Source organism: Penicillium cosmopolitanum, assembly GCF_028827165.1.
Source record: "Penicillium cosmopolitanum strain IBT 29677 chromosome Unknown utg000006l:49.0-5199605.0:1.0-5204138.0, whole genome shotgun sequence".
NCBI classification, from domain to species: Eukaryota; Fungi; Ascomycota; class Eurotiomycetes; order Eurotiales; family Aspergillaceae; genus Penicillium; species Penicillium cosmopolitanum.
In genome coordinates this window covers 4,382,938-4,399,399 of record NW_026622676.1, presented here as the reverse complement: position 1 = coordinate 4,399,399, position 16,462 = coordinate 4,382,938, and the positions used below count along the sequence as shown (strand labels likewise).

The following is a 16,462-nucleotide window of genomic DNA, read 5'->3' as shown; positions in this document are numbered from 1 at the left end:
TGAAGCCGTGGTACACGCAGGGCACCCTGCGTCATGACTTGAGGGGGTGAGGAGCCTGGCGTGTTGTCATTGGTTTACTCCTCGATCGGCGCCGCTAGCGCACCCCGGATTCCAACTTGACCGATCTGCCAATCGTGAGACCACCTCAGTCGTGGTGGAGTATATATTCAAGCTGTGGAACCTGGGGCTCTTGAGCTGTCAGAGAGCTTGAAAACTATCATCATGTCGAAGCACAGTTTGGAAGAAGACCTTAAGCCAAAGTCGGTGTTCGTGGAAGATGCAGAGGCGGCCCAAGCGGATCTGGGCAGCTATAGCCGAAATATCAATGCAAGGTACGACCAAGTTACTTCAATCGCAGAAGAAGTATGTTTGAGCTAACGAAAAATTGTCTGGTAGAATCTCCAATCCTCTTGCTGGGATTGCCAAAGTCGATCTCTACGATCGCGTGCTTCGCTTCTGCCAGGAATTTGGATTCGAAGACCGTATCGAAACATTTCAGAAAAGGGGCGCTTGCAGCACAGAACCCAAACAACTTTGAGGACTTATCCGAATTGACCGAGGAGGACAAATATCATTTGAGGCGAGAGTATACCCGTATGTGGATCGACCTAGAGATATTTTGCTTACTAGTACGCTAATATGGGGTTAGACAAATGGCACTTACCAAGGGCCCTCTATTTCAGTATTGGCTTGTGCTCTCTTGGATCAGCGATCCAAGGATGGGATAACACTGGTGCAAATGGCGCCAATCTTTCTTTTCCACAAGAATTTGGCATTGAAGACAATGCGTGGTTGGTTGGGGTCATCAATTCTGGGTAAGCAAATGCAATAATTCCTACATTGCCTATTCCATCTAACATGTGGCTGCAGTCCAACCCTTTTCGGCCTCCTTAGGCAAGTTTCTGCTGCCGTAGTGATTGAAAGAGGACCTTTTAACAAGTTTGTAGTGCGTGGGCATCAGACCCTCTGAATAATTGGCTGGGTCGTCGGGGCACTATATTCGTGACCGGCTTGTTGTGAGTGTTTCATTTGGGAAATTTTTGACTAGTCAATCAACTAACTCAATATCAGCTGCGTGTTCCCTGTTCTTGCGCAAGGCTTTACCCAAAACTGGTGGGGCCTCATGCTGTGCCGTCTATTCATGGGACTCGGTATGAACCAGACCAACGCTGTCAGAAAGCACAACAGTGACTCATTTCTTTAGGTATGGGTGTTAAGATATCAACAATCCCGGTGTTTAGCGCCGAGGTCAGTCCGGCCTCTATTCGAGGTGGACTGGTCACAAGTTTCCAGCTTTGGGTGGCATTTGGAATTCTAGTGTATGTCCCCATAACATGGTCGAAGCCAGAATATCCAGTGGCTAATTATATTGGCAGTGGATTTTGCTCTAATCTCGTATTCTACCGCATTGGACCACTGGCTTGGCGCTTTCAACTGTCTGCTGCCTTTGTTCCTGCTATACCAGTGCTGATATTTGTGTGGTTTTGCCCCGGTAAGATTGACTTTTCCATCATCTTGAACGAGACTGATTTCGATGCTAGAGTCGCCAAGATGGCTTATGAAGAAGTATCGCTACAAGGATGCCTTCGCGTCTTTCTGTCGCTTGCGCAACACGGAATTGATTGCCGCTAGAGAGCTGGTAGGTGTTCTTGATAATCACAATTTGCATCCACTGACAGTCCTTAGTACTATGCACATTGCCAGGTAGTCACTGAGCGCGATGCATTCTCGGGCAAATCTCTTGCCCATCGAGTTTGGGAGCTATTTACTGTACCCCGCCTCCGTCGAGCGATGATCTCGAGTGCAATCATCGTCACATCGCAACAGTTTTCCGGTATCAATATTATGAGCTTTTACTCGTCCACTATCTTTTCGGTAAGCCTATTTGTCGGCACACTGAGGGGAAATTGAGCTAACCATCCAAATAGGAGGCTGGATATTCAACGCGAGATTGTCTACTTGCCTCTCTTGGCTTCGGTTTGGTCACATTTGTCTTTGCCCTACCAGCTGTCTTTACCATGGACACTTTCGGTCGACGCAACCTTCTCTTGTTTACTTTTCCAAATATGGCTTGGTGTCTCCTGGCGGCGGGCTGTTGCTTCTTGCTACCCACGGGGTCTGAAGCCCGAGTGCCTCTAATTGCCTTCTTTGTCTACCTGTTTTCGGCATTTTACGGACCAGGTAGGTCTTCCATGCTTGAAATTACAGAAGAAAATCAGCTCACCAATTTAGGGATCGGGCCTATTGCCTCGATCTATTTCAGCGAGGCTTTCCCGCTGTCCCACCGTGAACTGGGGGCCGCCTTCACGATTTGCGTCAATAACTCGATAGGAAGTGCTCTCAGCCTTACATTCCCATCATTGTTAAAGAAGACAACGCCCACTGGTGGTAAGTAGCGATTGAATACATCCAAAAATATCTGATGACTGATGTGAACCCTAGCTTTCGGATTCTATGCGGGATTAAACATTCTCGCTTTTCTCATCATCTTCCTCGTCGTCCCTGAAACAAAGTGAGTCCCGGCAGTGAAAATTTTGTGGAAGTTTTACTAACTTGGGTAGACAACGTACGCTTGAAGAACTCGACTACACCTTCGGTGTTCCGATAAAGACACGCGCGGTATCAGACTGGTACTTGGTTGCCATGGTTTGTTCGGCGCTATATTTTCTTCCGGCGATCGGCAAAATTGGAGCCATTGTATAAGCTAGAAGGCCTCTAGGAACGTTTCTGAGGTAGCCTGCTGTATTTGAATCAAATTATATATGAAGTAGTAGTGTTATTCAATAAATGTTACCTTTTTCTTGGCTCTTCGGGCCGGCAGAACCAACCTTCGCCGTTGTCGGCAACGCATCGGCAAAATGTCTTCTCCCCGAGTTGCTGACCGATCTTTGATGTCAGATGGCAACTTTGCCATATAATTCCCCAATTTGCCATTTGGATGGCAATTGCAGTTTGAAAGTTCTGCAACTCACCTACATTCTTTATTTTTTTTTTGCATTTACCATCGGGATGTCGCTCACTTACGAAACCGTCGCACTCCAAGTCCAGGGTGTAAACCTCGAGGTTTCTACAGTTCACAGTTTGACTTCTAAAACACCAATTTTATTCCTGCATGGTTTTGGGTCCTGCAAAGAGGACTTGGCAGATGTACATATCCACCCGTATCTGAAACAGTATGGGTATATCGCCTACGATGCGCCAGGGTGTGGTCAGACCAAGAGCGATACGCTCTCCGCTACCGACATACCTTTCCTTGTCGCCACTGCAGAAGCGTTTCTAGAAAACTTCAAAATCACTCGCTTTCACTTGATGGGCCACTCCATGGGTGGGCTCACAGCGCTCTACCTGGCGCACCGCAACCCCGACCGGGTGTTGAGCTTTGTGGATATCAAGGGCAATTTGGCCCCGGAAGACTGCTTCCTCAGCAGACAGATCTTCACATTCAAATCAGATGACCCCGAGGATTTCTTTAATGCCTTTATCGACCGGACCCGGACCAGTGGGTCTTACGGAAGTGCCCTGTATGCGAGCACTCTCCGGGCGCGGGTTCGTGTCGAAGCAGTGCGACCGATTTTCGAATCGATGGTCCAGTTATCTGATGAGGCAGATCTGCTAGGAATGTTCATGGGGCTTCCCTTCCCGCGAATGTTCATGTTCGGATGGGAGATGAGAGGGTTGTCGTATCTCGAACAGCTAAAGAAGGGGGGTGTGGAATTAGCCCAGATCGAAGAGTGTGGACATTTTCCCATGTACTCCAGCCCGCTGGAGATGTATCGTCAGGTGTCGATATTTCTAGATATGATTGGGCGCAATTAGAGCATAGCATCGATGTATAATTAGAGAATAGACAAGAATTAGACTTGCAGGATTCAACTCGTTACCCCTTGCGGCATAGCGGCACCCACTATTGGAACAGAGTGCTGACAAGACTATCAACCACCCCCTGTCAACTATTCAGCATCTCTTTGTCAGATCTCTTTTCTTCTTCTCCTTCATCATTATCATCAATTTTGTCTTGATTGCGGTCTGCCTATCGCTTCCGGTGACCCTCTTCTGATTATGAGGGCATCCCCGGGGTCCACTCTCTCGCCTTCCCCGCCCGAAGCACGCGGTCGGAGTGGATAATTTCGCTTTCGTTTTCCTCATTTCACTGGATGATAACGAAGTGAACCTATCCCGGGATGGGGACAGGCAAATGCCGTTGCCTGCCGCTGCCTGCCGATAACAACGTGGCGTTGCGCAACGTGTTCCATGAACCCCGAAAGTCTGGGATGCAACACCCCAGATCCAATGACCCAAGCAAAAACCCGTATTCAACTAGAAAAGCTTCCTGAATCAAGCCTCACAAGCAATGCCATTGTCCAAGCCACGCGAGAGGCGCTGAATGAGGAGACGGTCTCCGATGGTACGCCGGCGCACGGAGACCGTGCAACGACCCCATACTATCAAGGACCGGGCCAACTTTGATGCTGTGCTAACCGCAAGCAGCGAGACCTTGCGCCAGTCATCAGGTTTTGATTAAACCCATTGGCTTCGAACGCGTACAAGACAAGCTTTTGCCGAGAGACTCGATCCACTTATGTGGGTCGTTGGTATTTTCGGGTGCAGGTCCCCGGGTCCACGTCCAAACATGGGGTCAATGGTTACATCGTTACATCCTGAATGATTCCGGTGGCCCCGGAAGCTGTTGATAAATCACTCTCCGAGATTGTACTGACCTATCAGCGGATAGAGGGGCTTGCAACTAGTTTTTTGGATTATCCACCGTTATCATCTTGTCCACGCCTCGGAAATGATGTCTGTTCCCCGCAAAATGAGAACGGCGTCAGGACGTATTTTAGAAAGACCCGCGATGCCGATCTGTTGGACCGGGGTATCCTTTCCATTTCTCTTTACTCGCAACTATCCGACATTATAGGATCTACACTTTGACCTTGGAGGATATCTCCTATTGCCCTTTTGTCTCTTCTTGAAAATGGCCGGCAATATATCTGCCGCCAATATTGGCGGTGTTGCCGACTCTCGCCTAGGAGACGAAGCAGATGTCATTGGCATTAAGGAGGAGCATCCGGAGACAATGTCTCACGAGATTCCTCCGCCGGTACTACATGGACATGGCTCAATCTACCTGGATACTAGTATCAACTTCGAGAGCTACCATTATTGGGCAAAGCGCTCTCGTGAGGTTGAAAAGAATATGCGAACCGATAACGTCGGTCTGGCTTCACTGGGCAACGTTATCATCGGCAAAAAGTCCAAAGTGTCACCACCGTCCGATACCGCTGCTACCACTACCAACGAGAAAAGCGGCGCCCCCGAACCCTCGAATCAAACCGTGAATAGCGATACCTCAGATAGCTGGGGCGTGACCGAAACCGAGTGGGAGCAGGCACAGAGAGCGGGCCGGACCGCAACTTGGGGTTCGATCTTCTACTTGATTACCACTGATATCTTGGGCCCCACCAATGTGCCATGGGCAATTAGTAAGATGGGATACGGGCCTGGCTTTGCTCTATACACCGCATTTGGTGCTATGGCTTGTTACTCTGGCATGCAATTGTGGCACATTTTTGTCGGGCTGGACTCAACTCGATTCCCCATGCGCAATTACGGCGATGTAGCGTTCCGAGTGTTTGGCAGCTGGGCTCGTATCGTGGTCAACTTTTTGCAAAGCTTTCAGTTTTTCCTGAACGTTGCCCTTTTGATCACTAGCAACGGACAAGGTTTGGCGCAGATGGCAGCGGGTGTTAATGGCAATGGGTTTCTTTGCTTCATTGTTGCGGAGGTGATTTTCATGCTCATCGGCTTCATCCTAGGGCAAATTCGCACCTTGCAGCGCCTTTCCTGGCTGGCAAATATTGCCATTTGGCTGAATGTTATCGTCATTATTATGACTATGGCCGTCGTCTATCAATATCCTCCGAACTACGAGGCAGTTGAGCAAAGCTACAACATCCCGAAAGGCCCCGTGGAAACAACGGCCTACTGGCCCGAATCTTCAACCCTCGACGACAAAGTGAATGCCATGATGAACGGTGTTTTCGCGTATGGTGGCGCAACATTATTCAATGAGCTCATGGCTGAGATGAGACGGCCTTATGATTTCTGGAAGGGATTCATCTGTGCCGAAATTTTTATTTATGCTTGCTACTTGATCATGGGCATGGTTGTCTACAGTGCCCAAGGTCAATTCACCTTCAACCCTGCTTATCAAGGTAAGTTTCTTTAACTTCTTACCCCCTCTTCCACCGTACTAACGTTGCTTCTCAGGCATTCCCAATAGTGCTTATCGCTTCCAAACTCTTGGAAACGCAATTTCCTTTATCACCGGCGTCATCGCCGCTCTGCTGTATGGAAATATCGGGATCAAGGTATTCTATTCTGCGGTTCTTCGTGATGTCTTCCACTTCCCCCGCTGGATAGCCGTCGGGGAAAATGGTTATGGATTGCGCTCGGTAAGTTATTCGATCAACTCAAGGTTGAGGTCACTACTAACATCTACTAGTCCCGATCTACTGGTGTCTTGCGTGGGTCATCGCTGCCGCAATTCCCCAAATCAGCAACCTTACCTCTTTCGTCGGCGCGGCCTGTATTTTGCAATTCTCTTATACCTTCCCGCCCATGCTGCTTGTTGGATACAATATCCAGAAAGACGCAATGTTACCCGAGGAAGAGTACAATCCGCAGACCGGTGAAGTTAACCGCGTGGATCATGGTATTAAACGCTGGATCCGAGGATACAAGAAGAAGTTTGTTTGGAACACATTTGACGTAATCTACTCTCTTGCTGCGCTGTCATCTGCTGGACTGGGTATTTGGGCATCGGTCACCTCAATGCGCGAAAGCTTTTCAAGTTCAGCACTGACGCCGTTTACCTGTGCGAACCCAGCTGGATGAGGTACAAGGTCGATATTGGTGCCTGGGATTGTTGATATACGAATGTCTCTTCGGTGTCCTCTTTGGTGATGTCTGTAGTATATAAGAGTTAGTGGCCCCTGGGTCTTTTTTTAGGAAAGTCAATAATTTGTATCAACCATGGGGGTTAAGGAATATCAATCACATCCACTTTTCTACTCCAAGCCTGCTTACTTTACGTCACGGTCTGGTTTGGTTCTTTATTTTGACGAATGAATAAAAAACTTCAGAGCACCTCTGTGACATCACATGGACTCACTGGCGAATAGATATCAGGGCCTATGTTCTTATCTAATTAGTCATCCTTTGACAACAAGCTACAGTAGCGCTGCAAAAAAGATTGAAACCTCTTATTACCCACCATTATTAATCGTCTTCTCATGGCAGACTAGTAGCTACCTGAGATGAAATAGATAGGCCAATCAATTCTATCTCAGGTAGCTACTAGTTTCCCTTTAGTAAGCGATAAATCAGGCTGGGCAATATGGGGTTTCAAACTTTTGCAACGCCACTGTACACATTCGTACCTTGAGCACACGCTTGTTCATATGGTTTCATTGATTTAGATTCTACCTGGCTGTTGGGATAAGCTTAAACTTTTTCTCCTGGGGCTGTTTACAGCCTCGTCTCGGGAAGCGGAGCATTGTTTTTATGAAAGGACGGTGTCTGCATGACGGAATGGGGTCCAAAACAGCCTCAAATAAGAGAATCGTTCCAAATTGGGTATGCAAATCGCAACTGACGAGATTGCATAGTCTGCTCTGAATTCTTATTGGATATCACTTACGCTAGTCTACTCAAGGTGGATCTTTCCGACGTCTAATCTAATTTTAGGCCGCCAGGCCGTCAACAATGCCACGTGACTTCGATGGAGAAGGCTGGGTTTGCGCGCAATTTCTGTTTCAGTATCCACTACGGAGTACTGTTCAGGGGGATAAGCACTAACTGATCGTGGGACGTGAAGAAACAAAATCCGCCTCGTGTTCGGTAATTGGTGACCCACTGGATCTTCGGAACCTGTTCACAATGCGGTTAGCTGTTCCTCACAGAGCATCAAGGTTTGTATGGATTACTGTACGAGTTCACAGGAGTTTTCAATGAGCAATTGGATATCGCAATGATGCTTAGGTTTGGCCGAGTTTTTCAAGCTCGTGCTCGTGTGCACTCGACTTACTTTCGGTGCACACAGGTGTGACGATGTGGCGGCTGCATTGTTGACTTGGCTGTCAACCTACTTGCCCAAACATAGCCCTATGCACCCCAAGAGGAGCCAGGTCGCTCCATATCTCTTGAAACGGAAAATAGCACTGCGGCTGGACTCCGCTCGACGAGGCTGAGACCGAATTAGCGGTGCAGCGCGAGCCAATCAGCTGGTCGAATCTGATTTGAGAATCAGCTCCTCCGTGGGGGCCGTTGACGCACAGCCTCGCCCAAGGAATTCTATAAAGTCTTGGGCAGCTTGCTCATCATAAGCATCGACAACAAAATTTTTAACGACCTCCACGAATACGTGCACGACTATCACCATGGCATCAGACGACAATCTCTACGAATACTACAAGCCCAACAAGATTGTGGCCATTGTTTTCGCGGCCATTTTTCTTGCCACATCGGTTATACACACTTGGAAAATCTTCACCACGCGACAATGGTTCGGCATTGCTATTCTCCTTGGAGGACTTTGTAAGTGCTCCACTCACACCTTCTGCCAAAATTTTGAAACGGGATTGACTAACGTGGAAATTCTCATCTGAACAGTTGAATTTGTGGGTCTCCTAGCACGAGCCTATGGACATGATCACTTGGACAAACTTCCCCCATACATTGTTCAGATGGTCCTGATTCTCCTGGCACCAATTCTTTACGCTGCCGGTGTCTACATGTTCTTTGGACGTCTGGTTGTCGCGTCTGGGCACCCTAAGCTCTCGCTGATCCGCGTCAACTGGGAAACCAAGATCTTTGTTACTGGCGATATCCTCTGTTTCCTGGTCCAAGCCTTTGGAGCTGTCAGCCTTGCCAACCTGGTCAACTCTCACGATAGTGACACCGCGCATAAAGTCGATGTCGCGAAAAACGTCATCCTCGCTGGTCTTGCACTGCAGGTGATCCTTTTCCTGGTCTTCCTCGTATCATCTGTGATCTTCCATATCCGAGTATCGAAGCGTCACATTGCTAAGTCGGTCGACCCAACCCTGCGCCTGCAACTGATGATATATTCGATCTATGCGACCGGCGTTCTCATCACAGGCCGAAACATCTACCGTCTTATTGAGTACAAGAGTGGGAATGGCGGCTACCTCCAAGAGAACGAGTGGCCGCAATATGGCTTGGATGTCGGTCTGATGGCAATTTACATGGTCATCACCTTTTTCTGGTACTTTGCGGATACCAAGGCACGCGCAAACAACCCTGGAAAATACGGTCGCGTTCCCGAAGATCAGGCGGCCTGGTCGGGCAACATCAACGACGACAGCTTCCCTCTCAACCACCCCAACGCTTATGAATCTGGCTATGCCAATGGCCCCCATCTCCCGCCTCCCCAGGTTGCCGCATACAACAATACCGCTTATAACCCTGCATATGATCATAATAACCCTGGATATAGCCATGCCTGATCTGCTTTCCTGGATAATACGTTTATGCGTTCGAGCTCTGCTGAAGGATGATGCATTTTTAAGCCTTTTATGAAGCCTTTCCTTTTATTATACCACGTTTCTGCGATATTTAGGATCATGTTCGATTAATAAAACACGATAATATCTCAAATCTGTTTCTGTTAATGCAATGTCAATAGTATGCGATGGAGAAAAACAAAAGGTCCACAAGGTACTGATATCGCCGACGTATTGTTACGCAACAACTTGAAAGATATTAAGCTCATACTTTATTGACACATCGATTTTTGATCTAGTACAAATTCCGTCGCGTAGTATCATTCAAGTATTCTACTAGCAGGTCCATCTCTGAAATATGCACCACTGCTCAATGGTTATGTCTAGGCTCATCCCAACGCTGCGCCACTCGCTGGTACTTGACAGCATCACGGAGGACCATACCCTCGTTCAATTGATCAGTTTCGCGACGGAAGATCTCCTGCCACGGAGTATGACTCTCTGGGCCGTTATACCCACCGTTAGCTTTCAATTCAGCGCGGCGAAGCTCAATTTCTGCGGGTTCAATAAGAATGTCAACGCTTCGCTTGTTAAGATCGACCCTTAAACGATCTCCATCGCGTAAAATTGCAAGGTTGCCACCCGCAGCCGCTTCAGGACTTGCGTTCAAAATTGATGGGGAGCCCGATGTACCAGATTGGCGGCCATCGCCAATACAGGGGAGGGCATTTATCCCCTGTCGCAGCAAACGGGCTGGTGGGTGCATATTAACCACCTCGGCGGCACCGGGGTATCCTAGTGGGCCAGCACCACGCATAACAAGGATGGTGGTGTCATCAATTGGCGTTTCGGGGTTGTCAAGTCGGTCATGGTAATCCTCGGGGCCATCAAATACAGCAACAGAACCCTCAAAGGCATTCAAGTCGTTCGGATTCTCGAGGAATTTCTGTCGGAATTGCGGGGATATCACACAAGTTTTCATTATAGCCGAGTTAAACAAGGTACCTTGCATATGAAGGAATCCAGCGTCGGGGACAAGTGGGTCATTGTAAGGTCTGATGATCTTCCTGTTCCAAGACCCCTTCCCACGCACGTTGGTTTCAATCGTCTCCCCATTACAGGTCAATGCTCCAGTTCGTAATTTTCCTGCCTCGAGCAACTCGGCCATAATAGCAGGGAGGCCACCGGCCCGATAGTACTCTTCGCCCAAGAATTCGCCGGCAGGCTGCATATTCAGAAGCAGTGGAACATGGAATCCAAGTTGATCCCAGTCATCAAGTGACAGCTCAACTCCAATGTGCTTAGCCATAGCGTTGATGTGGATAGGGGCGTTGGTGCTGCCACCAATTGCCGTATTTGTGACAATCACATTTTCGAATGCCTCTCGAGTCATTATATCGCTTGGTTTGCGATCTGCATGGACCATTTCCACAATACGTCCGCCGGTCTCATAAGCGCATTGGCCGCGCTGTCGATATGCCGCTGGAATAGCTGCTGAGCCTGGAAGAGCCATGCCCAATGCTTCTGCGAGTGCATTCATCGTTGAGGCCGTCCCCATTGTGTTACAATGACCCACAGATGGTGCTCTGTCATGAATCAGCCTCCATGTCAACACTGGCAGTGATAGGGAGAAATGGTATCATACCCTCGGGAAATGTAGTCTACAAACTCCTCACGGTTGATCTCACCTGCAGCATACATCTCTCTTCCTTTCCACACCACCATTCCTGAGCCTGCCAGCTCATCATTCTTCAGATAACCGTTGAGCATAGGTCCGACATTGAGACAGATCGCAGGTATATTCTACATCCTTGGTCAGAGTAAACATTTTTAGGGTTTCCAATTACAACATACCACTGTAGCTGCCGCCATCAATGCGGCCGGCGTGGTCTTATCACATCCAGTCAAAAGAACAACTCCATCCAAGGGGTACGCATATAAGATTTCAACCAGCCCCAAGTACATCAAGTTGCGGTCCAAGCAAGCTGTAGGACGGCGAGAGCTTTCCTGAATTGGATGACAAGGAAATTCAAACGCAATTCCTCCCGCACTCCGAATACCTTCTCTGACACGCTTCACGAGCTCCAAGTGGTGTCGGTTGCAAGGCGCAATATCGGATCCTGTCTGCGCAATACCAATCACCGGTTTGCCCGACATGAGCTCCTCGCGCGTCATACCATAGTTTAGGTATCTCTCGATATACAACGCTGTCATTCCTGGGTTGCTCTCACTGTTAAACCAACGTGCTGACCGCAACTTGCGACCCTGGCGTGGAATCACGAGGCCATCCTTGTACCCTGCCAGCTTCTTCTCCAAATCGTGGGTACGCTTTCGTAGAGCCAGGAGCTCTGTCTCACAATCTTCAATATTAATTGGCTGAGAGACGCCATCACAGGAGCAACCTTTGCATGAAGATTGAGGGTTGCACGACATAATGGGAACAAAGGTATTTCAAGCACAGTCTGAAATGCGACAGCGAAATGAGCCTAAATCGAATTAGTCACATAGTATCACAATAGAGAAATCAAAATCATCTCTTCCAGGCCGACAGAACCCCGCATATATAGGACGTGCACCATGAGTAATAAGAGAAACCGAGGGCAAGCCGAACCTGACGAAGGAGCCGAACCGGCGCCGACCCCACGGAGTTCCTCTGGCATCCCACGTCTTACTTACTACTAGTATATATGCGCGCAGTGATTAGACTAATAGCCACCACTGCCGGCTATGGAGCGGAATACTACTAGTATGATTAGCACCGCAGTCAGTCTCCGAGCCTTGAATATGCCAATTTTAGTTTCGTCGCACGCCGCAGCAGCCAACGTGCCTCCCCACACTCGGCATGACAGTTGCCACTCCACACCTACGAGATTCGTACCCACCCAAGCACTCCACTGTGATAGTACATATGCACATAACAATGATTCAAATTAATGCAACATGGAAGATGATTTCTAGCGACTAGCTAGTCTACTGTACGGTCATGATCGTGGATGGGAGATATTCGTGCCCCGCGAAGAAATCAAACAAAACAGAGAATGTGCAAAACCCAAACGCCTTCTATGACTGAAAGACAGGATATCTCTTTTTTGAGCGCTTACTGAGCGGCGCACTGCGCCGGCTCTTCTTCGTCATCGTCAACCCAAGCCGAACCACCCTGCGCATCCTGGGCGCCGAACTCCTCCATGTTGCCCTTCGGATCGAACTCAACCTCGTCCACCGTCTCGGCTGTGATGGGAGCCTCGGGCCCCGGAAGCACCTGCTTGATCTTCTCGAGCATCTCAGGGGTAGGCTTCCAGTTCTCTTCGGGGAACGTGACGTTGACAACCAAGTAGAGGTCACCCTTAGAGTCGCTGCGCTTGATGGGCATACCTTCGCCCGGGATCTTGAGAACCTGTAGGGGTGAGAGAACCTTGCCAGCCGGGTGTGTGAGCTCGATACCACGACCGTCAAGGTGCTTGATCACCACGCGAGAGAACCCAGTCAAAGCCTCAGCCACTGTCACATCGAAGCTAGCTCGAAGGTCGGAACCAGCGCGGTCAAAAACTTCGTGCTCCTCCTGCACCAGGCGGAAGATAATGTCACCGGGCTCTTGGTCAGGTACCTGGTCCGCTTCACCCTCCAACACAATCTTGTCGCCCTCACTAAAACACGGGGTCAGTCAATCTTCATTTAGCATATTAAGCCGGATGAGTGGGGAAACATACCGAGAGCCAGGAGGAATATACATCTCAAGAATCTTCTTCTCCTCGGTGGTCTTCTTGCCCTTGCACTTCTTACACTTATCCTTGGGGCTGAAGAAGCGACCCTGTCCGTTACATGTGGTACAAGGCTGGGCCGACTTGGTGAGAAAGCCGCCCTGCTGCATGATAACTTCCCTGATTCCCTGGCCCTCGCAGGTGGAGCACTCCTTGGCCTTGGCCTTCTCCTTGCCACCCTTGCCCTTGCACAGACTGCAGATAACGTTCTTGGTGCTGGCGAATTTGACAGTCTTTCCCTTATAAAGCATCTCTAGGCTGACTTCGTAGTCTTGTTGCTCATTGCGGCTTCGGCGAGGCTGGCCACCTCCAGGCATACCTCCCATCCCGGGCATACCTCCCATGCCAGGCATGCCTCCACCCATGCCGCCCATACCACCGAACATCTGCGCCAGAAGATCGTCAAGGTCGACATCGCCGGGCATACCACCACCCATACCGGGGTCACCGGAACCGTTGAAAGCAGACATGCCGTGGGTGTCGTAAATGTGGCGCTTCTGGTCATCGTACAGGATTTCGTAGGCCTCTTGAACGGCCTTGAATTTGATCTCGGCAGTTGGGCGTTCATCTTCGGGAACTTTATCGGGGTGGCTAGAGAGGGCGGCCTAGATATGATCATTGTCAGCGCTGTATCTCCCAGTGAAGTCGCGAATGGCGGTCACACCTTGCGGTAAGCCGAGCGAATTTCATCTTTGCTCGCCCCTCTTTGGATCTCTAGGACCTCTGTATCGGTGGAAAATATTAAGTCAGCCCTGCTGGATCATTTCCGCGTGCGCGATAACGTCTATCATCATTTCGCATACCGTAGAGGTCGACTTCAACTTGAGCCACTGCAGGTCCAATTAGTAACAGTCAACAAGCCGATCGGAAAGGACGAGGACAAGAACCTACTGCTTGCAGATATACAGAATTGCAACACCTATTCACTGGGACGATACCAGAATTAGAATCACAAAGGAACTTGAACGAGGGTGGAGCAGTGTTGACGTGAAAGAGACGAGAGAAGAGAGAAAAGAGGAAAGAGAAGATCAGGCAGGAAGCCGAACGGAGTTAAAGTTGGTCATCGAATTTTTGCGGGAAGCTTCCAATCGCGCGGAGCTGCCGAGCCTCCGCAAAAAATTCCCCTCGAATCACCCCCAATCAACCTTTGCCGATCACCTCACATCCAATCCGATCTCAATGAGGACTACTCCCAGTGGCCTGTTGGCTCGGCGGTCCTGGACTTGCATTCAATGCAGAGCCTTGTCCTCATCCTCATCCTCATCCTCATCCGTGGGCGCGCAACTCCGCAAACCGAAGAACAATCTCCCCCGACGCCCCTGCGCGCACGCGTTTCGCTCCCTCACCAACCGGATATCTTCACCTAGGCTCTCTCCGGACAGCACTGTTTAACTATCTCCTTGCCAAGCGGACTGGCGGTCAGTTCCTACTGCGCATTGAGGATACCGACCAGGTTGGTCTTCGCATTCGGAATCAGGCAATAAACGATTTTTGCTAAGAGACACAGAAACGGACAATCCCAGATGCAGAGCAGAGACTATACGACGACCTACATTGGGCAGGACTTCATTGGGATGAAGGTAAACGCCGAGTGCGGTTTGACGCAATCAGCACAAGCTAACCGGCAATGATAGGTCCTGTTGTTGGTGGCCAATACGGACCATATAGACAAGTGAGAGACCATCCTACCCTGAACCTCAAACATGACTGATACGTTTGTCCTAGTCCGAGCGGACTGCTCTCTATCGGACCCATACAAACGATCTAATCAACAACGGCCATGCCTACCGATGTTTCTGCTCCTCCGAGCGGCTCGACTCCCACGCCCGCCATCGTAGTCAAGCAGGACTAGCACCCGGATACGATCGGAAGTGTGCCGACATCTCTCATGAGGAGTCTGATGAACGCGCCTTTAAGGGAGATTCTCATGTTGTTCGGTTGAAGGTGGATGGATACCCCATGTTCAACGACCTCGTCTACGGCAAGACCGGACAGAACAAGCTCAACGTCAGCAAACTAGATCTAATCGACCGCGTCTATGATGACCCCATCTTGCTCAAATCGGACGGACACCCGACATACCATTTGGCTAATGTGGTGGATGACCATTGCATGAAAATTACCCATGTCATTCGAGGCACGGAGTGGATGCCCTCTACGCCAATGCATATGGCGCTTTATAATGCTTTCAAGTGGACACCTCCGCGATTTGGTCACGTTCCTCTTCTTGTCGATAAGAATGGACAGAAGCTGAGCAAGCGAAATGCTGACATCGACCTCTCCTCGTTTAAAGACCAACAAGGAATCTTCCCAGCGACATTGGTCAACTTTGCGGCACTCTTGGGCTGGTCTCATTCACAAAAGTCAGATATCTTTAATCTTGAAGAGTTGGAGAACATCTTCAATCTGAAGATCACTCGGGGGAACACTGTCGTCGCATTCGAGAAGCTCTGGTTCCTTCAAAAGGCTCATGCCCAGCGATTTGCAGCCGATGGTGGACACGACTTCGATCAAATGGTAAACAGGGTTTCCGCTGTTGTTGAGGAAGGCCAGACTCAAGGCTCTCTTGCTAGGATCTTGGAAGGTCGTGCACTCAACGAATATGTCGCTCCTCTTCTGCGTGCAGATGCCAAGTCCTACACAACAGCATCGGAGTTTGTGGAACGCAACTCCACCTTCTTTACCACAGAACTCGATCGATCCCCCCTATACCCCTGCCTCTACTCCCATCACATCATCGGACCCAGCACCAACTCCCACTATTCCAATGCAAGCACTCCATACTGCTGCTGCTGCCTTCGCTCTCGTGCCATCTGCTCACTGGACCTTGGAAACGCACCGCATGAACATTACTTCATATGACGGCTCCGAGTCTGTGGCACTGCCCTCCGAGCTACAAAACGCACCAATTGCCCTGGATAAGCTATTCAAGAAAGAACTGTACCACTACCTACGCTGGGCTCTTTCGGCTTCGGCACCAGGGCCTGGTATGCCCGAGACTCTGGCTATTTTGGGACGAGATGAGTCCATGCGCAGATTGCAGGAAGCGAAGGCTCTGACCAAGTCCTTAATTCCAGAGACCGGTCGACGAGTTCCCAAGTCCTCTGCCAACAAGGAGAAGGACGCGGACCAGAGTTGGATGGGCTCTCTTGCTCCTGGCAAACAATAAAAGACAAC

General features: G+C 49.6%; 6 protein-coding genes across 6 annotated transcripts; 4 read left to right on the top strand and 2 right to left on the bottom strand.

Moving 5' to 3' along the window:
- Positions 1–222: 222 nt before the first annotated feature.
- On the top strand, positions 223–3,816 carry N7509_006172 (uncharacterized protein; the record flags this gene model as incomplete). Its single annotated transcript, XM_056630809.1, has 14 exons — positions 223–266; positions 344–594; positions 650–815; positions 948–1,016; positions 1,072–1,151; positions 1,205–1,319; positions 1,377–1,492; positions 1,542–1,639; positions 1,687–1,875; positions 1,929–2,181; positions 2,233–2,388; positions 2,443–2,512; positions 2,562–2,630; positions 2,952–3,816. The coding sequence occupies 14 exons, from the start codon at positions 223–225 to the stop codon at positions 3,814–3,816; spliced, it is 2,541 nt and encodes an 846-aa protein (XP_056490111.1).
- Positions 3,817–4,975: 1,159 nt separating this feature from the next.
- Positions 4,976–6,897, top strand: N7509_006171 (uncharacterized protein; the record flags this gene model as incomplete). The annotated part of the gene is made up of 3 exons (XM_056630808.1): positions 4,976–6,215; positions 6,271–6,459; positions 6,506–6,897. The coding sequence occupies 3 exons, from the start codon at positions 4,976–4,978 to the stop codon at positions 6,895–6,897; spliced, it is 1,821 nt and encodes a 606-aa protein (XP_056490110.1).
- Positions 6,898–8,441: 1,544 nt separating this feature from the next.
- Positions 8,442–9,530, top strand: N7509_006170 (RTA1 domain-containing protein; the record flags this gene model as incomplete). Its single annotated transcript, XM_056630807.1, has 2 exons — positions 8,442–8,598; positions 8,674–9,530. 2 exons carry the CDS (start codon positions 8,442–8,444, stop codon positions 9,528–9,530), a joined length of 1,014 nt encoding a protein of 337 aa, XP_056490109.1.
- A 367-nt stretch (positions 9,531–9,897) lies between these two features.
- N7509_006169 (IlvD/Edd family dehydratase) lies at positions 9,898–11,960 on the bottom strand (the record flags this gene model as incomplete). Its single annotated transcript, XM_056630806.1, has 3 exons — positions 9,898–11,113; positions 11,173–11,330; positions 11,382–11,960. 3 exons carry the CDS (start codon positions 11,958–11,960, stop codon positions 9,898–9,900), a joined length of 1,953 nt encoding a protein of 650 aa, XP_056490108.1.
- Positions 11,961–12,624: 664 nt separating this feature from the next.
- Positions 12,625–14,086, bottom strand: N7509_006168 (putative DnaJ domain protein (Mas5); the record flags this gene model as incomplete). Its single annotated transcript, XM_056630805.1, has 4 exons — positions 12,625–13,171; positions 13,235–13,890; positions 13,950–14,008; positions 14,068–14,086. The coding sequence occupies 4 exons, from the start codon at positions 14,084–14,086 to the stop codon at positions 12,625–12,627; spliced, it is 1,281 nt and encodes a 426-aa protein (XP_056490107.1).
- A 385-nt stretch (positions 14,087–14,471) lies between these two features.
- N7509_006167 (glutamate--tRNA ligase MSE1) lies at positions 14,472–16,454 on the top strand (the record flags this gene model as incomplete). The annotated part of the gene is made up of 5 exons (XM_056630804.1): positions 14,472–14,738; positions 14,793–14,865; positions 14,920–14,957; positions 15,011–15,943; positions 15,975–16,454. Coding segments are annotated over 5 exons (1,791 nt in total), but the record flags the coding sequence as incomplete, so codon positions are not given.
- Between the last annotated feature and the right edge of the window lie 8 nt (positions 16,455–16,462).